Here is a 27,268-nt window from a genome sequence, read left to right on the forward strand (position 1 = left end):
GACTTTGTCTGTGTGAGTGATTTGATAGTTTTTTCACAAACCGATGCTGTTCACAACAACCACTAGATGGAAGCAGAGAGAAGGCAAAGAACCCTGAAAACCTTGACATGACTGGGAAAGGGAAAGGCAAAGAACCCTGAAAACCTTGACATGACTGGGAAAGAGAAAGGGAAAGGCAAAGAACCCTGAAAACCTTGACATGACTGGGAAAGGGAAAGGCAAAGAACCCTGAAAACCTTGACATGACTGGGAAAGGGAAAGGCAAAGAACCCTGAAAACCTTGACATGACTGGGAAAGGGAAAGGGAAAGGGAAAGGCAAAGAACCCTGAAAACCTTGACATGACTGGGAAAGGGAAAGGCAAAGAACCCTGAAAACCTTGACATGACTGGGAAAGGGAAAGGGTAAGAACCCTGAAAACCTTGACATGACTGGGAAAGGGAAAGGGAAAGAACCCTGAAAACCTTGACATGACTGGGAAAGGGAAAGGGTAAGGGAAAGGCAAAGAACCCTGAAAACCTTGACATGACTGGGAAAGGGAAAGGCAAAGAACCCTGAAAACCTTGACATGACTGGGAAAGGGAAAGGGTAAGAACCCTGAAAACCTTGACATGACTGGGAAAGGGAAAGGGAAAGGCAAAGAACCCTGAAAACCTTGACATGACTGGGAAAGGGAAAGGGAAAGAACCCTGAAAACCTTGACATGACTGGGAAAGGGAAAGGGAAAGAACCCTGAAAACCTTGACATGACTGGGAAAGGGAAAGGGAAAGAACCCTGAAAACCTTGACATGACTGGGAAAGGGAAAGGCAAAGAACCCTGAAAACCTTGACATGACTGGGAAAGGGAAAGGCAAAGAACCCTGAAAACCTTGACATGACTGGGAAAGGGAAAGGCAAAGAACCCTGAAAACCTTGACATGACTGGGAAAGGGAAAGGGTAAGAACCCTGAAAACCTTGACATGACTGGGAAAGGGAAAGGCAAAGAACCCTGAAAACCTTGACATGACTGGGAAAGGGAAAGGCAAAGAACCCTGAAAACCTTGACATGACTGGGAAAGGGAAAGGGAAAGACAAAGAACCCTGAAAACCTTGACATGACTGGGAAAGGGAAAGGGAAAGGGAAAGGGAAAGACAAAGAACCCTGAAAACCTTGACATGACTGGGAAAGGGAAAGGGAAAGACAAAGAACCCTGAAAACCTTGACATGACTGGGAAAGGGAAAGGGAAAGGGAAAGGGAAAGACAAAGAACCCTGAAAACCTTGACATGACTGGGAAAGGGAAAGGGAAAGACAAAGAACCCTGAAAACCTTGACATGACTGGGAAAGGGAAAGGGAAAGGGAAAGGGAAAGACAAAGAACCCTGAAAACCTTGACATGACTGGGAAAGGGAAAGGGTAAGGGAAAGGGAAAGGGGGATACCTAGTCAGTGTTACAACCTAGTCATTCAACTGAAATGTGTTTTCCTGCATTTAACCAACCCCTCTGAATCAGAGAGCGGGGGGCTGCCATAATTGACATCCATGTCTTCGGAGCCCAGGGAACAGTGGCAAGACAGGCGGTATATAGTGACGTTACCCATAGATGCTGATCTGGGGTCAGTTTTGCATTTCCCCCACTAATGGTTAAGGTTAGGATTGGGGGAGAGGAAGCTGATTCTAGATCTGTATTTTGGGGGACGACGACTTCAACATGGAAAAGATGTATAGTATTAGAATCTAATCAGATTCCTGTATGTTCTACCTGGAACTTGTCAAATACAAAATGGCAGCAAATACACTATCAAGAATCATACAATATTATTTTAATGGCTGACGTATGAGTGAGTCACATTTAGACTTCACCGAAGTGTTGCATGTATTGTATGAAAACACACGAGAGACTTATCAACTCAGCCTTCTAAGGTGTCAGATACAGACTGTGCATAGACCTTTTCAGGTGGCAGATGCTCTGATCCCCCCCCCCCCCCCTGCATTTCATCACAAATTGTCAGCAAGCCTTCTAAAAACGTGATTGACATAGGGAAAAGAGGGTGGGCTATCAAATCTGGTCACATCTGTTTAGCGGGTGAAATGCTTTTGTTTCTTGATCCGACATCACGGTAATACCTATATCAGCTGGTCATTGATAACCTACATTTTACTAGGCAAGTCAGTTAATAACTTCTTATGGCTGGGGGCAGTATTGAGTAGCTTGGATGAATAAGGTGCCCAGAGGTGCCCAGAGTAAACTGCCTGCTACTCAGGCCCAGAAGCTAGAATATGAATATTATTAGTAGATTTGGATAGAAAACACTTTGAAGTTTCTAAAACTGTTTGAATGATGTCTGTGAGTATAACAGAACTCATATGGCAGGCAAAAACCTGAGAAAAAATCCAACCAGGAAGTGGGAAATCTGAGGTTTGTAGGTTTTCAAGTCTTTGCCTATCCAATATACAGTGGAAATTTGGTCTGATTGCACTTCCTAAGGCATCCACTAGATGTCAACAGTCTTTAGAACCTTGTTTCAGGCTTCTACTGTGAAGGAGGAGAGAATAAGAGCTGATTGAGTAAGGGGTCTGCCAGAAGGCCATGAGCTCACTCAGGCGCGCTCCCGTGAGAGTTAGCCGCGTTCCAATGCATTTCTAAAGACAAAGGAATTCTCCTGATGAAACATTATGGAAGATTTATGTTTAAAACATCCTAAAGATTGATTCTATACGTCGTTTGACATGTTTCTACGAACTGTAATGTAATGTTTGACTTTTCGTCTGGCCTGCGTGTCGTGAATTTCGATATGTGAACTAAAAGCGCGAACAAAAAGGAACTATTTGGACATAAATTATGGACTTTTTCGAACAAAACAAACATTTATTGTGGAACTGGGATTCCCGGGAGTGCATTCTGATGAAGATTATCAAAGGTAAGTGAATACTTATAATGCTATTTTTGACTTCTGTTGACTCCACAACATGGCCGATTTCTGTATGGCTTGTTTTGGGCTCTGAGCGCTATACTCAGGTTATAGCATGGTGTGCTTTTTCGGTAAAGCTTTTTTGAAATCTGACACAGCGGTTGCATTAAGGAGAAGTTTATCTAAAGTTCCACGCATAACACTTGTATCTTTTATCAATGTTTATTATGAGTATTTCTGTAATTTGATGTTGCTCTCTGCAAAATCACCGGATGTTTTGGAAGCAAAACATTACTGAATGTAAAGCGCCAATGTAAACTGAGATTTTTGGATTTTTTGGATTTAAATATGAACTTTATCGAACAAAACATACATGTATTGTGTAACATGAAGTCCTATGAGTGTCATCTGATGAAGATCATCAAAGTTTAGTGATACATTTTTATCTCTATTTCTGCTTTTTGTGACTCCTCTCTTTGGCTGGAAAAATGGCTGTGTTTTTCTGTGACTAGGTGCTGACTAAACATAATCAGATGGTGTTCTTTTGTCGTAAAGCCTTTTTGAAATCGGACACTGTGGTGGGATTAACAACAAGTTTATCTTTAAAATGCTGTAAAATACTTGTATGTTTGAGGAATTTTAATTTTGAGATTTGTTGTTTGAATTTGGCGCCCTGCACTTTCACTGGCTGTTGTCATATCGATTCCTTTAACTTCTTGACGCACAGATCCCTTTAGCGGGATCATCTTCGTAAACAACCGCTGAATTGCAGAGCACCAAATTCAATAACAATACAAAAAATATTTATAATCATGAAATCACAAGTGAAATATACCAAAACACAGCTTAGCTTGTTGTTAATCCACCTATCGTGTCCGATTTTGAAAATATGTTTTACAGCGAAAGCAATCCAAGCGTTTTTGAGTTTATCAATCACTAGACAAAACAGTAAGAACAGCTAGCCACAAATTAGCTTGGTCACGAAATTCAGAAAAGCAAGACAATTAATCGCTTACCTTTGATAATCTTCGGATGTTTGTACTCACGAGACTCCCAGTTACACAATAAATGTTATTTTTGTTCGATAAAGATGAGTTTTATAACCAAAAACCACCATTTGGTTTGCGCGTTATGTTCAGAAAACCACAGGCTCGTTCCGGTCCTGAAAGTCCACGAAAATTCCAAAAAGTATCCGTAATGTTCGTAGAAACATGTCAAATGTTTTTTATAATCAATCCTCAGGTTGTTTTTAACATACATAATCGATAATATTTCAACCGGACGGTGAACTATTCAATACTACAGAGAAAGAAAATGTCGAGCTACATCTCTCGCGCGCAGGAACTAATCAAAGGACACCTGACGCATTTTGATAAATCTCGCTCATTTTTCAAAATAAAAGCCTGAAACTATGTCTAAAGTCTGGTCACAGCCTGAGGAAGCCATTGGAAAAGGAATCTGGTTGATACCCCTTTAAACGGAGGAGGGGCAGGCAATGAAACAGGGATTTTTCCAAATAAAAGGCACTTCCGGGTTGGATTTCCTCAGGTTTTCGCCTGCAAAATCAGTTCTGTTAACTCACAGACAATATTTTGACCGTTTTGGAAACTTTGGAGTGTTTTTTCTATCCTAATCTGTAAATTATATGCATATTCTACGATCTGGGCCTGAGAAATAGTCAGTTTACCTTGGGAACGTTATTTTTCCAAACATATAAATAGTGCCCCCTAGCTGAAAGAAGTTAACGGGATCTCAGCCGTAAGAAGTTAAACAGTTTAAAAACACATTACATAATTTCACAAATAGTTTCATCTTTACTCATTCATTTTATACAACAATTAGATGCAAGCCTCACAACTGAGACTCTTGTATAAACACAGTTATGGTAATGTTGCTGTATTGTCTCTCATGAGTTTCACAAACATTAAACGAAATGGACCGGTCGTAGCTGGATTCTCCCCCGACCGTGTACACATTCTCCAAAACATGGACATTGTTCAGTTCTCAAGTTCTATGATGGAGAAGAGGTTCCTTTGTTCTCCTGTGAAACCTCTCTGTCTATACAGCATGGCCCTGAGGAGAGAGACTCCTCTAGGAATGTATGACCTGCGATAACAGAGCCTGGGTGTAGGGGGAAGAGAGAGGTGGTGAGAGAGAGAGATGTTGCAGAGACAAGGGGATGGTACTCGCTATCCCCAAAGAGGGCCACGTCATGACACTGCAGTGAAGTCTAAAATGCTGTCCATTTCACCACCATAGATAGTAGGCTACTAGGCCTACTATCTGTGTGTTCAGGGACCTCCTGATTTACAAATTAAACACTCTCTATAAGCGACTTTTTACCACTCATTCTATTAGAGTCGTTTTTTGTTTGTTTGAGGGATATCTGTAGACTATGCAGCAGTCTCAGGACGGTTTAAAAATGGCCTTTTCTCCGGCATCTCTCAAATACACTGAGTTGACTGCGAGCTGGTGTAGTTTGTTTCTCGGCCTGTTCCGCGAGAGGGTGGAGTTAGCCGTTTGAGAGAGTGGTGAAGATGCTGCTAAAGGTCAATCAGGAGGAGAACATAACACCACTGGTCAGGATTCACTAAGAGGCAGGAGAATATAACACCACTAGTCAGGATTAACTAAGAGGCAGGAGAATATAACACCACTAGTCAGGATTCACTAAGAGACAGGAGAATATAACACCACTGGTCAGGATTCACTAAGAGACAGGAGAACATAACACCACTAGTCAGGATTCACTAAGAGACAGGAGAATATAACACTACTGGTCAGGATTCACTAAGAGACAGGAGAACATAACACCACTGGTCAGGATTCACTAAGAGACAGGAGAATATAACACCACTGGTCAGGATTCACTAAGAGACAGGAGAACATAACACCACTGGTCAGGATTCACTAAGAGACAGGAGAATATAACACCACTGGTCAGGATTCACTAAGAGACAGGAGAATATAACACCACTAGTCAGGATTCACTAAGAGACAGGAGAACATAACACCACTGGTCAGGATTCACTAAGAGACAGGAGAATATAACACCACTGGTCAGGATTCACTAAGAGACAGGAGAATATAACACCACTGGTCAGGATTCACTAAGAGACAGGAGAACATAACACCACTGGTCAGGATTCACTAAGAGACAGGAGAATATAACACCACTAGTCAGGATTCACTAAGAGACAGGAGAACATAACACCACTGGTCAGGATTCACTAAGAGACAGGAGAACATAACACCACTGGTCAGGATTCACTAAGAGACAGGAGAATATAACACCACTGGTCAGGATTCACTAAGAGACAGGAGAATATAACACCACTGGTCAGGATTCACTAAGAGACAGGAGAATATAACACCACTGGTCAGGATTCACTAAGAGACAGGAGAATATAACACCACTGGTCAGGATTCACTAAGAGACAGGAGAACATAACACCATGGTCAGGATTCACTAAGAGACAGGAGAATATAACACCACTGGTCAGGATTCACTAAGAGACAGGAGAATATAACACCACTGGTCAGGATTCACTAAGAGACAGGAGAATATAACACCACTGGTCAGGATTCACTAAGAGACAGGAGAATATAACACCACTGGTCAGGGTTCACTAAGAGACAGGAGAATATAACACCACTGGTCAGGGTTCACTAAGAGACAGGAGAATATAACACCACTGGTCAGGATTCACTAAGAGACAGGAGAACATAACGAACAAACCACAAAATGTACATGTTGACCCATAATAGATTAGTTTAAAAACCCATCCATCTATTCCACTGTCCTGTTCTTCCAGAAATACAGAAACTCCTTTCCCCTGCCCTCTAACTCTCTTCTCTCCCCTCCACTCTCTCTTTCTCTCTCTCTTCTCTCCCTTCCCCCTCTCTCTCTTCTCTCCCCTCCACTCTCTCTTTCTCTCTCTTCTCTTCCTTCCCCCTCTCTCTCTTCTCTCCCCTCCACTCTCTCTTTCTCTCTCTTCTCTTCCTTCCCCCTCTCTCTCTTCTCTCCCCTCCACTCTCTCTTTCTCTCTCTCTTCTCCCTTCCAACTCTCTCTCTTCTCTCCCCTCCACTCTCTCTTTCTCTCTCTTCTCTTCCTTCCCCCTCTCTCTCTTCTCTCCCCTCCACTCTCTCTTTCTCTCTCTTCTCTTCCTTCCCCCTCTCTCTCTTCTCTCCCCTCCACTCTCTCTTTCTCTCTCTTCTCTTCCTTCCCCCTCTCTCTCTTCTCTCCCCTCCACTCTCTCTTTCTCTCTCTTCTCTTCCTTCCCCCTCTCTCTCTTCTCTCCCCTCCACTCTCTCTTTCTCTCTCTTCTCTTCCTTCCCCCTCTCTCTCTTCTCTCCCCTCCACTCTCTCTTTCTCTCTCTTCTCTCCCTTCCCCCTCTAACTCTCTTCTCTCCCTCCACTCTCTCTTTCTCTCTCTTCTCTCCCTTCCCCCTCTCTCTCTTCTCTCCCCTCCACTCTCTCTTTCTCTCTCTTCTCTTCCTTCCCCCTCTCTCTCTTCTCTCCCCTCCACTCTCTCTTTCTCTCTCTTCTCTCCCTTCCCCCTCTAACTCTCTTCTCTCCCCTCCACTCTCTCTTTCTCTCTCTTCTCTCCCTTCCCCCTCTCTCTCTTCTCTCCCCTCCACTCTCTCTTTCTCTCTCTTCTCTCCCTTCCCCCTCTCTCTCTTCTCTCCCCTCCACTCTCTCTTTCTCTCTCTTCTCTCCCTTCCCCCTCTCTCTCTTCTCTCCCCTCTTCTCATCCACACATTTGTCTCATATCTTATTTTCTTGTACCACGTCACTTCGGACTCCATCCATCTATTCCATTGTATTGTTCCTCCAGAAATACAGAAAGTCATTTTGATGACATGGTGTGGTGAGAGAGAGAGGCTTCACCTTCACAAAGAAAGGGATGCTAGCTAATCACCCTCTCCCCTTCTCTCCTCCTCACATCCCCTCATCTCCTCATAAAGGAATGCTGCTGGTCCTACAAAATATTTCTCCTCCAATACATCAGCCTTAAGACATTGACCCATCACCTCTCCTCTTTCCCTCTCCTCTTCTCCTCTCCCCCCTCTCCTAACAACACAACCCTGGTCCTACAACATATTTCTCCTCCAATACATCAGCCTTAAGACATTGACCCATCACCTCTCCTCTATCCCTCTCCTCTTCTCCTCTCCCCCCTCTCCTAACAACACAACCCTGGTCCTACAACATATTTCTCCTCCAATACATCAGCCTTAAGACATTGACCCATCACCTCTCCTCCTTCCCTCTCCTCTTCTCCTCTCCCCCCTCTCTTAACAACACAACCCTGGTCCTACTACATATCTCCCTTCCAGCCCTTCAGCCTTAAGACATTGACCCTTCACCTCACCTGTAATAGAATGAATAGAATGAAGACGTTGTAGAATTCGACAGTCATTCCTGGTCTATTTCAACGTTCCGTGCTGGCTGGACCGGACCGGCAGCCTTACAAGGTGTGATGTTAGGAATATCTATTTTATTGATGCATATTAGAAGCCTGGATAATACAAGTTACATTACGTTTTCTTCGATAGGTCCATTATGTAGTTTGGTGTATGACTGGACTCATTTCAGATAGATAGTCAAGTTATAGATCTGTCATTCCCATGGGAAGTGTGTCAATAAGTTGTAGATCTATTCTATGTGCACAATGGTCTCTCTAACCTTAATCTTTAACATTTTTGGTTATTGGAAATATACTTTACAGTGGTTTAGATGATACAGTGATTCTCTACATGTTACATGGATTGTTGTGTCACATCAACTGAAATCAGGAGGATATTTAAGAATATTAGAAACCAACCAACTTCCTACAAACTTCTGCTAACATTAGCCACCGCTACCCAAGAATGATTGGGAGTGGTGGGACAGGCTGTGCCTGTGCTCCTCTCCTTTTCTTGCATTTTCAACGGTCTGAAGGGTGCTGGAAATTATTATCTTGTTAATGCAAAGACCAGGAAACTCTGGAAAAAAATACAAGTCGATTCTTTAAATTCATTGTAAAATAAGGTTTCAAACAGCAACACAAGCCAGTGTAACATATGTACTCAATTACATGGGCAGTGTTCCAAATCACAACTTCCTCTCTTTATAGTGCCCTACTTTTGACCAAAGTCATATGGGCCCTGGTCAAAAGTAGGGCACAATATCATAGGCGATAGGGAGCCATTTGGGACAGCATTGGTGGGTCCCTAAGGGGTGTAGTGGTCCATCTCTGATACAGTGATTTGGGGTGAATAATGCTCATCATTAGCTAACAGACAGACAGCAGGGTTGGCACTTAATTCAAATAGAACACAGTTCATTCAAATGAATTAAAAATTCCAGAGTTAGCTGGTGACATCACAATGATGACAAGAGGTTTTCCTGCTCATTATTTATCTCCTTTTGAAATGTCATTGTGTTTCCAAGACATTGTAATGCACTTCAGACTATATCTCCATCAGCTTCAATTAGGTAGAATTAAGTATCTTCATAACCATATTGTGACCCAATATGCAGCACATGAATGTGTTACAAAAGTTGAATACCTTCACTTTGAATTGACCCCAACCCTGTCAAACAGGTAGATGTTGGACAGGTCCAGCAGGTTTTGGGCTGGACAGAAAGTATGTGGAGGGTTGAAGGATGAGAGAGAGAGAAAAATAGAGGGAGGGGTCTGACTGGACGGGTCCTTAAATAGGAGTTGAGGGATAGGTAGAACTCAACTCACAGGCAGGACAGAGAGAGAGAGAGACCCAGTGAAGACCTTTGAAGATCTCTGAAGAAGTGAAGCTACAACTGAAGACTTCAGAAGGTGAGATTTCAACATCTGTTCATCTAATACTGTACCTGTCTATGTCCCAACTGACCTCCTATTCCCTTAGTAGTGAGCTACTTTAGACAAGGGTCCATATTACCTTTGTGGCCCTGAGCTATTCTCTATTTAGTTCACTGTGGGCCCTGGTCCAAAGTAGTGCACTACATAGGGGATAAGAAGCCATTTGGGAAGCATCCATGTTCCTGTGTGCAAGGAGAATCTATTGTAAGTGGTTGAAGAGATGATACCTGGGATCACCAGGACCGAGTTGGGAAAATGCTGCCTTAGCAGTTGCATAAGTTTTGTAGCTTACACACGGTTTCCTTAACCTCTCTGTCACGGATCCCTCCGGTACTGTTGCTCTTTCCGTGCACCGGTTTTGGAGGCCAACGTCACCGGCCTCTAGGAACTGAACTGTGTCATTGCCCACACCTGGTGCACATATTCTCCCCTGAATAGTAATTGTGTGTTTGTGCCCTTTGTTCTTAATTACAGTAGGTTATGTACTTAACACAGGGTTTCCTCTCCTCTCCTCTAGTACCCACAGCTATACAGTAGGTTATGTATTAACACAGGGTTTCCTAACCTCTAGTACCCCCAGCTATACAGTAGGTAATGTATTAACACAGGGTTTCCTCTCCTCTCCTCTAGTACCCCCAGCTATACAGTAGGTTATGTATTAACACAGGGTTTCCTCTCCTCTCCTCTAGTACCCCCAGCTATACAGTAGGTTATGTATTAACACAGGGTCTCCTCTCCTCTAGTACCCCCAGCTATACAGTAGGTTATGTATTAACACAGGGTCTCCTCTCCTCTAGTACCCCCAGCTATACAGTAGGTTATGTATTAACACAGGGTCTCCTCTCCTCTAGTACCCCCAGCTATACAGTAGGTTATGTATTAACACAGGGTTTCCTAACCTCTAGTACCCCCAGCTATACAGTAGGTTATGTATTAACACAGGGTTTCCTAACCTCTAGTACCCCCAGCTATACAGTAGGTTATGTACTTAACACAGGGTTTCCTCTCCTCTCCTCTAGTACCCCCAGCTATACAGTAGGTTATGTATTAACACAGGGTTTCCTCTCCTCTAGTACCCCCAGCTATACAGTAGGTTATGTACTTAACACAGGGTTTCCTCTCCTCTCCTCTAGTACCCCCAGCTATACAGTAGGTTATGTACTTAACACAGGGTTTCCTCTCCTCTCCTCTAGTACCCCCAGCTATACAGTAGGTTATGTATTAACACAGGGTTTCCTCTCCTCTCCTCTAGTACCCCCAGCTATACAGTAGGTTATGTACTTAACACAGGGTCTCCTCTCCTCTCCTCTAGTACCCCCAGCTATACAGTAGGTTATGTATTAACACAGGGTTTCCTCTCCTCTCCTCTAGTACCCACAGCTATACAGTAGGTTATGTATTAACACAGGGTTTCCTAACCTCTAGTACCCCCAGCTATACAGTAGGTTATGTATTAACACAGGGTATCCTCTCCTCTAGTACCCCCAGCTATACAGTAGGTTATGTATTAACACAGGGTTTCCTCTCCTCTCCTCTAGTACCCCCAGCTATACAGTAGGTTATGTATTAACACAGGGTTTCCTCTCCTCTAGTACCCCCAGCTATACAGTAGGTTATGTACTTAACACAGGGTTTCCTAACCTCTAGTACCCCCAGCTATACAGTAGGTTATGTATTAACACAGGGTTTCCTCTCCTCTAGTACCCCCAGCTATACAGTAGGTTATGTATTAACACAGGGTTTCCTCTCCTCTCCTCTAGTACCCCCAGCTATACAGTAGGTTATGTATTAACACAGGGTCTCCTCTCCTCTAGTACCCCCAGCTATACAGTAGGTTATGTACTTAACACAGGGTCTCCTCTCCTCTCCTCTAGTACCCCCAGCTATACAGTAGGTTATGTATTAACACGGGGTTTCCTATCCTCTCCTCTAGTACCCCCAGCTATACAGTAGGTTATGTACTTAACACAGGGTTTCCTAACCTCTCAGCCATTCCAGTGATTTGGGGTTTTCCAGTACAAGCACAGCTGATTAAAATGCTCAACATATCTCTCTCTCTCTCCAGACTATCACCATGGTAGCATTGACCATCCTTCTGCTTGTCAGCACAGCTTTTGCTCTGGGAGACACCTTTGTTCCCATAGGTAAGAGTGACACACCTCACACTTACAGTTGAAGGTGGATGTTTACATACACTTAGGTTGGAGTCATTAAAACTTGTTTTTCAACCAGTCCACGCATTTCTTGTTAACAAAGTATAGTTTTGGCAAGTCGGTTAGGACATCTACTTTGTGCATGACACAGGTCATTTTTCCCCAAAAATTTTAAAGACAGATTATTTCACAACTCCAGTGGGTCAGACGTTTACATACAGTAAGTTGACTGTGCCTTTAAACAGCTTGGAAAATTCCAGAAAATAATATCATGGCTTTAGAAGCTTCTGATGGGCTAATTGACATCATTTGAGTCAATTGGAAGTGTACCTGTGGCTGTATTTCAAAGCCTACCTTCAAACTCAGTGCTTCTTTGTTTGACATCATGGGAAAATCAAAGGAAATAAGCCAAGACCTCAGAAAAAAATGTAGACCTCCAAGTCTGGTTCATCCTTGGGAGCAATTTCCAAACGGCTGAAGGTACCATGTTCATCTGTAAAAACAATAGTACGCAAGTATAAACACCATGGGACCACACAGCCGTCATACCACTCAGGAAGGAGACGCGTTCTGTCTCCTAGAGGTGAACGTACTTTGGTGTGGAAAGTGCAAATCAATCCCAGAACAACAGCAAAGGACCTTGTGAAGATGCTGGAGGAAACAGCTACAAGAGTATCTATATCCACAGTAAAACGAGTCCTATATCGACATAACCTGAAATGCCGCTCAGCAAGGAAGAAGCCACTGCTCCAAAACCGCCATAAAAATGCCAGACTACGGTTTGCAACTGCACATGGGGACAAATACTGTACTTTTTGGAGAAATGTCCTCTCGTCTGATGAAACAAAAACAGAACTGATTTGCCATAATGGACATTGTTAAGTTTGGAGGATAAAGGGGAGGCTTGCAAGCCAAGAACACCATCCCAACCGTGAAGCACGGGGGTGGCAGCATCATGTTGTTGGGGTGCTTTGCTGCAGGAGGGACTGGTGTACTTTACAAAATAGATGGCATCATGAGGATGGAAAATGATGTGCATATATTGAAGCAACATCAAGACATCAGTCAGGAAGTTAAAGCTTGGATGCAAATGGGTCTTCCAAATGGACAATGATCCCAAGCAGACTTTGAAAATTGTGGCAAAATGGCTTAAGGACAACAAAGTCAAGGCATTGGAGTGGCCATCACAAAGCCCTGACCTCAATCCTATAGAAAATTTGTGGGCAGAACTGAAAAAGCATGTGCAAACAAGGGGGCCTACAAACCTGACACAGATACAGCAGCTCTGTCAGGAGGAATGGGCCAAAATTCAACCAACTTATTGTGGGAAGCTTGCGGAAGGCGATCCACAAGAGGACAGTGTACAGTCTAGCCATTCTCCCAAGTACTTGTATGAGGTGACTACCTCAAGCTCTAAACCCTCAGAGGGGAGAGGGGCATTCTTCTTACCAAACCACATGACCTTTGTTTTGGAGGTGTTCAGAACAAGGTTAATTAAGGCCAGAGAAAGCTTGTTAGCAAACCAGGCCAAAGACCCCTCAGAGACACCAATACTCCTTAGCCGGCCCACAAGAATGGAATGGTCTACCATATCAAAAGCTTTGGCCAGGTCAATAAAAATAGCAGCACAACATTGCTTAGAATCAAGGGCAATGGCGACATCATTGAGTACCTTTTAAGTTTGCAGTGACACATCCATAACCTGAACGGAAACCAGATTGCATACCAGAGAGAATACTATAGACATCAAGAAAGCCAGTTGATTATTGACAAGTTTTTCAAAACTTTTGATAAACAGGGAAAAATAGCAATAGGCCATAAACAGTTAGGATCAGCTTGATCTCCCCAATAAAAAATAAAAAAAAGACAACCCGTGGATGTCTTCCAAGCCATGGAAACCTCCCTAGAGAGAAGAGACAGTTTAAAAAGGTCAGCCGTGACACCAGATAAATTAAGGTTGTGCCTTGCTCAAGGGCACATAGACAGATATTTCAACTTCTCATCTCAGGGATTCAAACTAGCAACCTTTGTGTTACTGGCCCAACTCTCTAACCACTAGGCTACCTGCCACTCCTCTTGTTCCATAGATGTATGTTGATGTATAAGATTGAGATTCACAGCCCAAGCTTCCAGAATGTCTGTCCAGCAATGTATATTATGTCCATACTTATGTCCATACATTGTCCAGCAATGTTATGTCATGTCCACATTACAATGTATGTTACCTGTCTATCAAGATGGTATCATACAACTCAAGACCCGCTGTGAGCGTGCTCGAGATGCCGCGCTAAGGCGCCCAATTGGAACCTTCATCCCCACGTGTGATGACGATGGACAATACACCCCTGAGCAATGTTCCGGCTCTACAGGTTAACACACACACACATACAAGCCCACAGTAAATTCTCCAATTCAGTTGAACGTGACAAATTCAATGTGTTACAGTAAAATGTGCAAATATTGTATATGTAACAGGTTTTTAACATGTCTATTTCTGGTAGGTTACTGTTGGTGTGTCACCAGAACAGGACAGAAGATCCCGGGTACTGAGACTCCACCAGGCACTGCTACCAACTGTTAGCAACTTCTAGCCAACTTCTAGCCACTTGTTCACCAAGGTATATACACACAAAAACACACACACACTCTCACTCATTCACTAAATGTTATTTCTTTGCAGCTGGTTCTGGATGTTTATGTTGTTGTTGTGTCTGTATTTGTAGATGTGGACAGAGATGAAAAGCGTTGGAACGAAGACGTTGAAGACTTTGACAGTTGTCTTTACTGTACTACAGGACCTGATTCACATTCTATACAAATAAATGAAGAAATCCAGAGTTTAAACTGTTGATTTACTTTCTTCCTTGTTGGTGTGATATGCTGAACAATGTATCTGAATCAGTTCATTTCTGGGAAGTGGAGGAAGGAGTAGGACTGTTATGGTGACTGTATTACCACCACACCGGCAGTTACAGGACATGAAGGCAGTTAACTTCTACTTCATCACAATCCCGGATCCGAGAGCACCCCATCAGTAAAAAAGCTGACTAGCATAGCCTAGCAGAGCGTCACAAGTAAATACTAGCATCTAAATATCATTAAATCACAAGTCCAAGACACCAGATGAAAGATACACATCTTGTGAATCCAGCCATCATTTCTGATTTTTAAAATGTTTTACAGGGAAGACACTATGTATTTCTATTAGCTAACCACGATAGCAAAAGACACAACTTTTTTTTTCCCCCACCATTTTCCTCCTGCATAGGTAGCTATCACAATTTCGACCAAATAAAGATATAAATAGTCACTAACCAAGAAACAACTTCATCAGATGACAGTCTGATAACATATTTATTGTATAGCATATGTTTTGTTAGAATGTGCATATTTCAGGTATAAATCATAGTTTTACATTGCAGCCACCATCACAACTCTCACAAAAGCAACTAGAATAACTACAGAGACCAACGTGAATTACCTAAATACTCATCATAAAACATTTATGAAAAATACACAGCGTACAGCAGATGAAAGACACAGATCTTGTGAATATAGCCAATATTTCAGATTTTCTAAGTGTTTTACAGCAAACACAATATAGCATTATATTAGCTTTCTACAATAGCCAACCACACAACAGCATTGATTCAAGCCAACAATAGCGATAACGAATACACCAGCAAAAGATATTAATTTTTTCACTAACCTTCTCAAACTTCTTCAGATGACAGTCCTATAACATATTACACAATACATAGAGTTTGTTCGAAAATGTGCATATTTAGCGGCACAAATCGTGGTTATACAATGAGAATAGTAGCCAAGCTGCCAACAATGTCGGGAGAAATCTTGGGAGAGGCACCTAATCTAATCATTAACTAATCATAAACTTGACTAAAAAATACAGGTTGGACAGCAAATGAAAGATACATTAGTTCTTAATGCAACAGCTGTGTTAGATTTTTAAAATTAACGTTACTACGACATACAGCGTGCGTTAAAGCGAGACCGCACCGAAATTAATGGCGGAATAGGAGTTTTACATTTTTCAACAGAACAACGAATTAACATCATAAATAGTTCTTACTTTTTGATGAGCTTTCATCAATCTTGGGCAAGTTGTCCTTTGTCCAAAAGAATCGTTGCACGGTTGTAGATTGTCGCCTTCAACTTTGGAATTAGCAGTAAACATTAGCCATGTGGCCCAGACGTGCCCAAGTCACTAACGCAGCACAAAGAAATATCCGAAAATCGCAATATACTGATATAAACTGATATAACTCGGTTTAAAATAACATGATGTCTTTAACAACTATATCGAATAAAATCAGAGCCGGATATATCTAAGGCCTATAACGGGAGCTTTCCAGAACGCCATCCTGAGGTCTGTCTTGCGTCATGGCGAATGTTGAAAAGAGTGCACCCCACGTTCCAAGCCCATTTATATGGCCTCAGATCTGCCTAGCAACTCCATTCCAATTCTCAGTATTTGCTGACATCTAGGGGGAGGCGTATGCAGTGCATCTCGACCAATAGAAGACATTCAAATTAATAAACTGACCCCAGAACAGCCTGCCTGATTTCAGATTTCTCACTTCCTCACAGGAAGTTTGCTCCAACTTGAGTTCTGTTTTACTCACAGATATAATTCAAACGGTTTTAGAAACTAGAGAGTGTTTTCTATCCAATCGTAATAATAATATGCATATTGTACGAGCAAGAATTGAGTTGAGAACGTGTTGAGAACGAATTGAGAATTGAGAACGTGACAATGTAGTAGTTAGGCTTCTCCAAGCTCTGATGCTGCTGATGGTCATTAGTAGTCTACCACACTTGTTAACTGCATGCTACTCAGTACTCTATTGTCCCTCTAATCACTCTGACATCAACACTGATTGGTGGAAATCAGAAGGCTGGACAGCTGAGAAGGGGGTTGTGGGGTTTAGTCACGTGCACAGGCAAGGCCTTCCTAATGCCTGTGGATCTTGGGACCATGATATGGGGTATCAGCCTACTCAGTGACACCCATGGAACACAACTGAAAGAGTTGACAAAATATTAGCATCCCAACTCTGACTGCAGGACTTGGACTGTGGAATGAAATCTGTCAGTATTTCCTTTGTGTGGGATTCTTTATATTAATTTTAATTATGGCAGCTTTGGTCCTCCGTCGACATCGAAATGTCATTCCAGTATATATACAGGAGTTCAGCAGAGTCCACAATCAGAACCATGCTGCTCTGAGGCTGAAGAATTGTTCCAGGCCACAGAGGGATGAAAGACCCCTTTACTGAGTCTACAGCTTCACATTTCACTAAATCATTCCATTGTTTGCTTCATGCATTATATCATCCTGTAAAATAAAGTACATGCTCTTCTGAAGGGGCAGTATTGAGTAGCTTGGAGGAGAGGTGCACAGAGGTGCCCATATTAAACTGCCTGCTCCTCAGTCCTGGTTGCTAATATATGCATATTATTATTCATATCGGATAGAAAACACTCTGAAGTTTCTAAAACTGTTTGAATGATTTCTGTGAGTATAACCGAACTCATATGGCAGGCAAAAACCTGAGAAAAAATCCAAACAGGAAGTGGGAATTATGAGGCTGGTCGATTTTCAACCAAGACTCTATTGAAATCACAGCGAGATATGTCAACAGTCTGTATAACTTTGATGCCTCTCTTGTAAAGGGGGGCCACATGAGAGGGGAATTAGTCAGGTCTCCCATGACCTGACCATGCACGTTCACATGAGAGGGAGCTCTGTTCCATCGCTCTTCTGAAGTCATGTAATTCTCCAGTTGGAAAGTTATTCAAGATGCTAAAAACATTCTAAAGATTGATTCAATACATCGTTTGACATGTTTCAGACTGTTACGGAACTTTTGGACATTTCGTCAGCTTTTAGTGAACGCTCTTCGTGACTTTGGATTTGTTTACCAAACGCGGTAACAACAGTAGCTATTTGGGCATAACCGAACAAAACAAACATTTATGGAAGTGGGAGTCCTGGAGTGCATTCCGACGAAGATCAGCAAAGGTAAGTTCAGATTTAATGCTTTTTATGAGTTTTGTTGACTGCATAATTTGGCAGGTTATGGCTTGCTTTTATGGCTGAAAGCCGTTTTCCGATTATTGAATATTGTTTTGCCGTAAAGCTTTTTGAAATCTGACACAGCGGTTGCATTAAGAACAAGTGTAACTTTAATTCTGTGTAAAACATGTATCTTTCAAAGTTGATGAGTTACGTTTTTTGACGTGGCTCTGCAATTTCTCTGGATATTTTGGAAGCATTTCTGAACATGGTGCCAATGTAAAGAGGTTATTGTAAATAAATATTAACTTTAATCGAACATAACATTTATGTATTGTGTAACATGAAGTCCTATGAGTGTCATCTGATGAAATTCAAAGGTTTGTGATTCATTTTCTCCATTTCTGCTTTTTGTGACTCCTGTCTTTGGCTGGAATATTGACTGATTTTGCAGTGACCTAACAATCGTTTGTGGTGATTTCGCTTTAAAGCCTATTTGAAATCGGACACGTTGTTGGGCTTAACAAGACGACCTTTAAAATGGTTTGAGATGCATGTATTTTGAGGAATTTTAATTATGAGATTTGTTGTTTGAATTTGGTGCCCTGCACTTCCACTGGCTGTTGTCATATCGATCCCGTTAGTGGGATTTCAGCCATAAGAAATTAACTGAAAAAAAATCAAGGAGAGGTTTGTCCCTTGGTATCAAACAATATTTTGATCATACATCTATTTACATTCTTAAACAGAAAATATTCCCAATTCAATGGATAATGAGGTAAGATAAGGTTAGCTGTATTGCATGCAGAAGACAGAACTGCTCACTTGTCTGCAGGTATACAGACAAAGCATGTCAATTGGTATGTAATGCAGATCACATTTACCATCCACCTCCTTTACCTATTCAATTCATACCACATGGCCCTCAACGTTATGGACACGGTATTACAACTATTATCAAAAGTTGTCCCCATATACCAAAGTATGACATTTGTGCTTGTTTTGTTCATCTGTATAATTACAATGTTCAGGGTTCAGACTTCAACCTCCCTACACCGCTGATGAATGTAACTAGAATCCTGTTCAATGTTGCAGTGCATGGTGAGCATTCTGGCTACGGATAGAGAACACACCAGATATAAAACATTGGACTTGAAGCTCCGCTGGCATTTCACCTCATGATTTAATTTTTGCTTTAAGGATCATTTACAAGGGATTCCCCCTAGTTACAACTTGAAGAAACCCTAAAGGATACTCCAGGAACCTGCACCTTAGTGGCACAGCAGTGAAAGGCACTGCATCTCAGTGCAAGAGTTTTTACAGTACCTGGTTCAAATCCAGGCTGTAGCACATTCAGCCGGGATTGAGTCCCATTGGGCAGCGCACAGTTGGCCCAGCGCCATCCGGAGTAGGTTGTCATTTTAAGCTAGAAAGGTGATTAGCCTAGGTGAATATAAACCATGTATTTTTTAGAGTGGTGACAAAGGACAGGCATAATGCTTAATGACCTTCTCAGTTCTATATTAAACACAATTTATGAAACAAATATTCATTAACAAATCAACCTTCAGTATCTGAAACATATTGCGTCATTTCACAGGTAAACATTTACAAAACATAATGCACAATGACAGTTATGTCCTGGTGACACAGTCGAACATGGCACTTCCAACATCAGGGTTGTGGGTTTGAGTCCCACAGGGGACCAGTAAGAAAGAATAGTAACTACAGCATATCATTCATGTTCAATAACTCAGGAGACAAAATAGTGTCCACATTTTATTGGCTGCAAACAAGTCCTCAATATTTGTGTAGTAAATGAGACTTCATTTAACAGCAACAAAGTATGACGTTACCATGAAGTATTAAGGATGCAGACACTACGGAATAGCATTGCTGCTTTTAATGTATAGTCTGACGAAGAGGCAGGAGTCTCAGGGAGCACACCGAGGGCAAGCTGCTTCCACATAATGCATTGTTCCAGCGCTTTTGACCTGAAGACGAAAAACAACCGAAATACTCAGCTGTACACAGACAACAGTAGGAAAGTCTATGAGAATAAATAGTTAAATGAACTAAGAATAAGTTTAATTTGATGACTGGATCAGTGAATGACAGCTTACTGTACCTCCAAAGTTGATATGAATACAAGTGTCTCTGGCACCAGCAGCGGGCCTTCCATTAGCCCAGTTCTGGTGATCAAAGTCAGAGCCATCGCTCCAGGACCACCGCCTGTCCTGAGGGGGGGAAGTGGGGTTTCAGAATACAAACTAAATGTAGTCCTTTCTATTCCACCTGCAAACAACAAAACAGTTAAAGCTACCACTACTTCAAAACCATCCGACTGGGACTGTTGCTTGTGTAAAGAACATGGAGCTTACTCCTCACATTTCCAATCATCCCAATGCATTTCAAAGACCATAACTAGTCTACAACTGTTGAAGCTAGAAACCCCATACACACGTTTACAAGAAGACTGTCTGGAATATATTACTGAACATGAACCGGTTTAAATGTATAAAAGCCTCCTACTGAAGTTGACAGTTAAATGCATTAAAGTAATTTAGTAGATTCATCTAGAATGACTTACAGGATCAATTAGGCTCAGGGTGTTGCTCAATGGCACATCAGATTTCACATAGTGAGCTCTGGGATTCAAACTAGCAGCCTTGCCTTTATTGGCCCCATGGTCTCAACGGCGAGGCTACCTGTCGCCTGGGTACACTTTATATGGAACCCATTAGAGTATCTGTTAAAAAGCAGCAGCTACTCTCCTTGGGGTCCCCACATAATGACATTAGGCACAGCTCAGACAGAACTACATAAACAAACTACAGGTAGCCTACATGCCACACCTAACGTTTTAATATTTTTAAACCAGGTTTGATGTTCACTTGCGCAATTTGATCTGGAACGGCGTTCCTTGCAATAATGGCTCTATATAATACTGTGCTTACTGTTCCCACCTTAACAGAATAAAATCCGCCAATCCAGGTAGGTGGGAAACCAACAGTCTTCACCAAGACCAACGCCTGTAGAAAGTGATCCTCCTCGGAGCTGTGCACAGATGCCAGGTTTGCGCCAAGGTACTTCACAACGTTGGGTACAGACACCAGTTGATCACCAAGGGACACACAGTGCCTCTAGAGAAGAAAGTCTTATTTAACTAGGCAAGTCAGTTTAGAAAAATATTATCTAAAATAATAGCCAAGCAATTAACAAAGACATTTCATCTATTAGTCAGTCGGCCAGCCTAGCTGAGAATTTGTCTTCTGGACTCCCAACCCAATATTTACCATCACAACTAATTCCCTTTTAAAACATTCTCTTAAATATACTAGTTTATCTCCGTCTTAAGCCATGTCCTGTGGTTTCCAGTCTACAGGAGGCACAACACTAAATATATATATTCTTTTGAAAATGCCAATCTTAACTTTAGGGATTGGGGGCAGCATTTTCACTTTGGATGAATAGTGTGCCCATAGTGAACTGCCTCCTACTCTGTCCCAGATGCTAATATGCATATTATTATTACTATTGGATAGAAAACTCTGAAGTTTCTAAAACGGTTTGAATTATGTCTGTGAGTATAACAGAACTCATATGGCAAACTTCAAACCAGGAAGTGGAAATTCTGAGGCTGGTTGTTTTTCAACTCATCTCCAATGCAAATCCCAGGAAGATATGGATTTGTTTACACTTCCTACGCCTTCCACTAGATGTCAACAGTCTGTAGAACGTGAAATGAAGTTTATACTGTGTTGAGGGGAATGAGTCGGTGGTCTGGCAGATTGCCAGTTCCTGGTCACGCGCATTCCACGTGATGTCGCCTTGCTTTCCACACTTCTAGAGACATGAACGAATGCTCCGGTTGGAACGTTATTGGATATATATGATAACATCCTGAAGATTGATTCTCTACTAAGTTTGACTAGTTTATGCGACCTGTGATATAACTTTTTGAAGTTTGTCTGACGTTTGGCTGCATCTGCACGAGCGTTTGGACATGTGTACCACACATGCTAGCAAAGTAGCTACTTGGACATAAGTAGGACGATATCGAACAAAATAACGATTTATTGGGGAACTAGGATCCCTTCGAGTGCATTCTGATGAAGATGATCCAAGGGAATATTTGTGATGTAATTTCGTATTTCTGTTGACTCCAACATGGCGGAGAAATGTTGTTAAATCTGAGCGCTGTCTCAGATTGCATGGTGTGCTTTTTACGTAAAGATTTTGAAGTCTGACACAGCGGTTGCATTTAGAACACATGTGTAACGGTCCTGACCTGTTTTATGTTGTTTTTGTATGCGTTTATGGTCAGGGCGTGTGTTTTGGGTGGGCAGTCTATGTTTTCTGTTTCTATGTTGGTTTTGGGTTGCCTGGTATGGCTCTTAATTGGAGGCAGGTGGTTTGCGTTTTCCTCTAATTAAGAGTCATATTTAGGTAGGGTGTTCTCACTGTTTGTTTGTGGGTGATTGTCTCCTGTTTCGTCGATGTATGTACCTTACGGGACTGTTTGGCTGTTCGTTCGTTTTGATGTAGTCTGTTCCTGTCCGTGAGTTTTACGTTAGTTAAGTAAGTTCAAGTTCAGGTTTTCGTCTACGTCGTTTTCTTGTTTTGTAAATTTGTAAGTGTTTGTTTTCGTGTTGCCATCGTTGTAAATAAAGATATGGCTTATTTCCCAAATGCTGCATATTGGTCCACTGATCCTTCTCTCCTCTCCTCGTCCGAGGATGAGGAGAACGACAGCCCTTACAACATGTATCTTTAATTCTATGTAAAACATGTATCTTTCAAAGTTTATGATGAGTATTTCTGTTATTTGATGTGGCTCTCTGCAATTTCTCCGGATATTTTGGAGGCATTTCTGAACATGGCTTCAATGTAAACTGAGAATTTTGGATATAAATCTGCACATTATCGCACAAAACATACATGTATTGTGTAGCATCCTATGAGTGTCATCTGATGAAGATCAAAGGTTAATGAAACATTTTCTCTCTATTTCTGTGTTTGTGACTCCTATCTTTGGCTGTGAAAATGGCTGTGTGTTATTTGGACTTGGCGGTGATCTAACGTAATCATGTTATATTTTCGCTGTATACATTTTTAAAATCGGACGCGATGGGTAGATTAACAAGATTTATCTTTCATTTGCTGTATTTGACTTGTTAATGTGTGAAAGTTAAATATTTTTTCAGTTATTCCCGCGCTGCCTTTTTAGCGGAATGTTGTGGGGGGGGGGGGGTCCTAGAAAGGTTAAAGGGAAGTTCAGTATTTCACATATGTCATGTGTCGCTGTTTAAGAAAGTATCACCTTCAATGTAACGTCAAAGAGCTCATTTCAACTACACTTCCCCTTCAAATTCAGAGTAGATGTAAGGGTGATACCTCTGCTTCAGGCCAGCTCCTTGTAGTCTTTACAAACATTAAGCAGCTTGATCCATATTTGGTCCAACCGGAAGGACACAAGTCTTCTTCTAGAAGTGATTCTGTAAGGAGGAGTTACATGTGGCTTTAAAGGCTAGTGGAGAAAGATATACAAGTCACAGCTACAATTTTATTTGTAGATCAGTCAGTCACCTCTGCAACAAGAAACATACAGAACATGTCAAGAAAAGTAGATTCTTACGTGCATCTCCCAGAGCAAAGGCAGCACTGAGAAGAAGAAGACTGGTCAACATGGTCATGGAGTCTCCTGAGAGAAACACAGAGTGAAGCCATCAAAACCAATTCAGTGAGAACAGTTTAGGGGAGTGCAGTGTAACCCTGACCTCCACGTACCCCAGCCATTCCAATTATCCGATGTATTCCAGTACAATTCACAGATTCAACTGCACAGACAGTAGATTAGAACAGGAATATGTCTGCTTTCCTAAACGCCAACCTGTTCCCTAAGCAAAGCTGAGGGGAATTTCTGGGCACATATTTCTCTTCACTCAGACAGGAGTAATGAAGGTCAAGTTTCCAAATGTAGAAATGCCCTGCAGCTTTGGCTATTCACAAATCTGTCAGAACACAGGCAATTATTTTTGAACCAAGTTCAAGTCTGGTTCTTTAATATTTATCCAACAATAAATAAAAGCACAGTACAAAAGGCTGGCAGGTAAGGCTTAGTGGCTTGTAACACCAGTAGGTAAGGCTTAGTGGCTTGTAACACCAGTAGGTAAGGCTTAGTGGCTTGTAACACCAGTAGGTAAGGCTTAATGACTGTAACACCAGTAGGTAAGGCTTAGTGTCTTGTAACACCAGTAGGTAAGGCTTAGTGTCTTGTAACACCAGTAGGTAAGGCTTAGTGTCTTGTAACACCAGTAGGTAAGGCTTAGTGTCTTGTAACACCAGTAGGTAAGGCTTAGTGTCTTGTAACACCAGTAGGTAAGGCTTAGTGTCTTGTAACACCAGTAGGTAAGGCTTAGTGGCTTGTAACACCAGTAGGTAAGGCTTAGTGGCTTGTAACACCAGTAGGTAAGGCTTAGTGGCTTGTAACACCAGTAGGTAAGGCTTAGTGGCTTGTAACACCAGTAGGTAAGGCTTAATGACTGTAACACCAGTAGGTAAGGCTTAGTGTCTTGTAACACCAGTAGGTAAGGCTTAGTGTCTTGTAACACCAGTAGGTAAGGCTTAGTGTCTTGTAACACCAGTAGGTAAGGCTTAGTGTCTTGTAACACCAGTAGGTAAGGCTTAGTGTCTTGTAACACCAGTAGGTAAGGCTTAGTGTCTTGTAACACCAGTAGGTAAGGCTTAGTGGCTTGTAACACCAGTAGGTAAGGCTTAGTGGCTTGTAACACCAGTAGGTAAGGCTTAGTGGCTTGTAACACCAGTAGGTAAGGCTTAGTGGCTTGTAACACCAGTAGGTAAGGCTTAGTGGCTTGCAACACCAGTAGGTAAGGTTTAATGACTGCAACACCAGTAGGTAAGGCTTAGTGGCTTGTAACACCAGTAGGTAAGGCTTAATGGCTTGTAACACCAGTAGGTAAGGCTTAATGACTGTAACACCAGTAGGTAAGGCTTAGTGGCTTGTAACACCAGTAGGTAAGGCTTAGTGGCTTGTAACACCAGCAGGTAAGGCTTAGTGGCTTGTAACACCAGTAGGTAAGGTGAAATGGCCATCAGGAAAGGCTGTGATAAGATTTGGTGCTGGAGGGAATACACCACATTACATACGACTGACCAGTAACCTACACCACAGCCCAAATTAGTCCAATTAATAAATGAAGCAAGGTCTAAGGACATTCCATAGTAACAGCTTGCTAGACGTTGTTCAATGAGGTACCTGCTAGCAGCATGGGTCATACCTCTGAAGATCAATCCATAATACTCTAGATGGTTCTGATAAGTCAACATTTACAGCACTGAGCAACAAATAAATCTAGTTTCCAATACCAATTCAAATATGGGTGCCATTGTTTTGTTCTGCTTTCCACATCCATGTTTCCTCTACATCCTGTCTGGTCCATCATGGTGCCCATGTGAGGGGGATTAACAAAACAGCTGAGCACAACATGGAATTAAGCTGTTTGATTTTGAGGGGGGGGGGGGGTGAAAGTAAAAACAGCATTTCATAGTGTTTTATTCACTGAGACGAAGTGCAAAAGGCAACCGAGCAGAACAGTCTACAGGATTATAAATGAAAACATTCTGCTAGCAGGGACATTTTGGACCATGTCTCATCTCACAAGCTGTAACACTTCTCTTACAGTTATATTAAAAGGTAGCTAGTCCAGTATTAGACACCATTACAATACACAAGCTAGGATGAACAGGATATTATGTCACAACGCAGGAAATTTAAACCCTAGAAAAGTTACAATAGCAGGAACTTACTTTAGCCAACCAACAACAGGAACAATAAAGAAACTGGGACACCACAAACACTGAACAAACCCAGGTTAAACATGCTGCTTATATACCATAAGAAAGGAAGAGGAATTGGTGATTAGCAGAGTGAGTTCAGGTGTGGTGAGTCAGCAGGAGAGGGGCGTGTCCAGACGGTAATTGGGCATTTGTGGAATTAGCATTATGCTTCAAAACAAGTGCAATACATTTGTTCAGGGCAACATATTCACTATGGTCTCTGGTCAAAGGTAGTGCACTTCATAGGGAATAGAGGGCTATTCGGGATACATTCACATACAGTATTAGAGGAACAGATGTTGAAATCTCCCTTTCTGAAATCCTGCCTGTGAGTTGAGTTCTAACTCTCCCTTTGGCTGAGATTGAGTCCTACGTCTCCGTCCTCTCCTTTTTAAGGACCCATCCAGTCAGACCCCTCCCTCTCGAGTTTTGTGTAGAGGTTGGTGGAGATGGCGGTAGCAAAAGTGTCATTTGAAGTTAAAAGCCGGTTGAGTACAGTTAGTGAGAAAGATGAGTGGGGAACAGTGAAGTCCAAGAATGGAACAAAAAGGGTTCAAATTGTTGTGGAAAATGAGTCTGATTAATCATTGTTTGTTGGAGTACGTGATGTCATCACGTAACCATAAAGCGTCAATCCTTTAATTATAAAAGCAAAGGGTTTTATTTTGACTTGTATTATGCCCACTGCATGCAATTCTTTTTATAACCAAACAAACACGTATACAAAACACAGGGCTGAAACCCATTCAAAAGAGCGAAGACCTCAAATAAATACACGGGACGAGACTCGTAATCATCTATGCACAATACAAGCGGCACGAAAGCCAAAACAAGGCATAGGTACTCGACCAACGGACATTAGAACAATAAATCAAATGAGAACAAAGGGCACAAACATGCAATTACTATTCAGGGGAGAATATGTGGACCAGGTGTGGGTAATGACACAGTTCAGTTCCTAGAGGCCGGTGACGTTGGCCTCCGAAACCGGTGCACGGAAAGAGCAACAGTACCGGAGGGATCCGTGACAGAGAGGTTAAGGAAACCCTGTGTAAGCTACAAAACGTATGCAACTGCTAAGGCAGCATTTTCCCAACTCGGTCCTGGTGATCCCAGGTATCATCTCTTCAACCACTTACAATAGATTCTCCTTGCACACAGGAACATGGATGCTTCCTAAATGGCTTATTAACCCCTATGTAGTGCACTACTTTGGATCAGGGCCCACAGTGAACTAAATAGAGAATTGCTCAGGGCCACAAAGGTAATATGGACCCTTGTCTAAAGTAGCTCACTACTAAGGGAATAGGAGGTCAGTTGGGACATAGACAGGTACAGTATTAGATGAACAGATGTTGAAATCTCACCTTCTGAAGTCTTCAGTTGTAGCTTCACTTCTTCAGAGATCTTCAAAGGTCTTCACTGGGTCTCTCTCTGTCCTGCCTGTGAGTTGAGTTCTACCTCTCCCTCAACTCCTATT

General features: G+C 42.1%; 1 protein-coding gene and 1 long non-coding RNA gene across 2 annotated transcripts; one reads left to right on the forward strand and one right to left on the reverse strand.

Moving 5' to 3' along the window:
* Positions 1–9,610: 9,610 nt before the first annotated feature.
* LOC129847952 (uncharacterized) lies at positions 9,611–14,735 on the forward strand. Its single transcript, XR_008758476.1, has 5 exons — positions 9,611–9,714; positions 11,804–11,882; positions 14,129–14,260; positions 14,393–14,509; positions 14,615–14,735. It is a non-coding gene; the product is annotated as an uncharacterized LOC129847952 (long non-coding RNA).
* Positions 14,736–19,694: 4,959 nt separating this feature from the next.
* Positions 19,695–25,839, reverse strand: LOC129847949 (ladderlectin-like). Its single transcript, XM_055915530.1, has 6 exons — positions 25,759–25,839; positions 23,567–23,632; positions 23,326–23,426; positions 20,895–21,071; positions 20,057–20,165; positions 19,695–19,922 (listed from the first exon to the last, which is right to left on the reverse strand). The coding sequence occupies exons 2-6, from the start codon at positions 23,622–23,624 to the stop codon at positions 19,831–19,833; spliced, it is 537 nt and encodes a 178-aa protein (XP_055771505.1). The 5' UTR covers positions 23,625–23,632; positions 25,759–25,839; the 3' UTR covers positions 19,695–19,830.
* Between the last annotated feature and the right edge of the window lie 1,429 nt (positions 25,840–27,268).

The sequence above is a fragment of the Salvelinus fontinalis genome, unplaced genomic scaffold (assembly GCF_029448725.1).
Source record: "Salvelinus fontinalis isolate EN_2023a unplaced genomic scaffold, ASM2944872v1 scaffold_0965, whole genome shotgun sequence".
In the NCBI taxonomy this organism is placed as follows: Eukaryota; Metazoa; Chordata; class Actinopteri; order Salmoniformes; family Salmonidae; genus Salvelinus; species Salvelinus fontinalis.

What these genes read in the sequence shown, in the direction of transcription:
- LOC129847949 (XM_055915530.1), bottom strand. Translation starts at nt 23,624, where the DNA reads ATGACCATGTTGACCAGTCTTCTTCTTCTCAGTGCTGCCTTTGCTCTG. An exon ending in GGAGCTGGCCTGAAGCAGAG is followed by an intron (nt 21,072 to 23,325) that starts GTATCACCCTTA and finishes TTTCTTCTCTAG; the next exon opens with AGGCACTGTGTGTCCCTTGG. An exon ending in TATTCATATCAACTTTGGAG is followed by an intron (nt 19,923 to 20,056) that starts GTACAGTAAGCT and finishes TTTCGTCTTCAG; the next exon opens with GTCAAAAGCGCTGGAACAAT.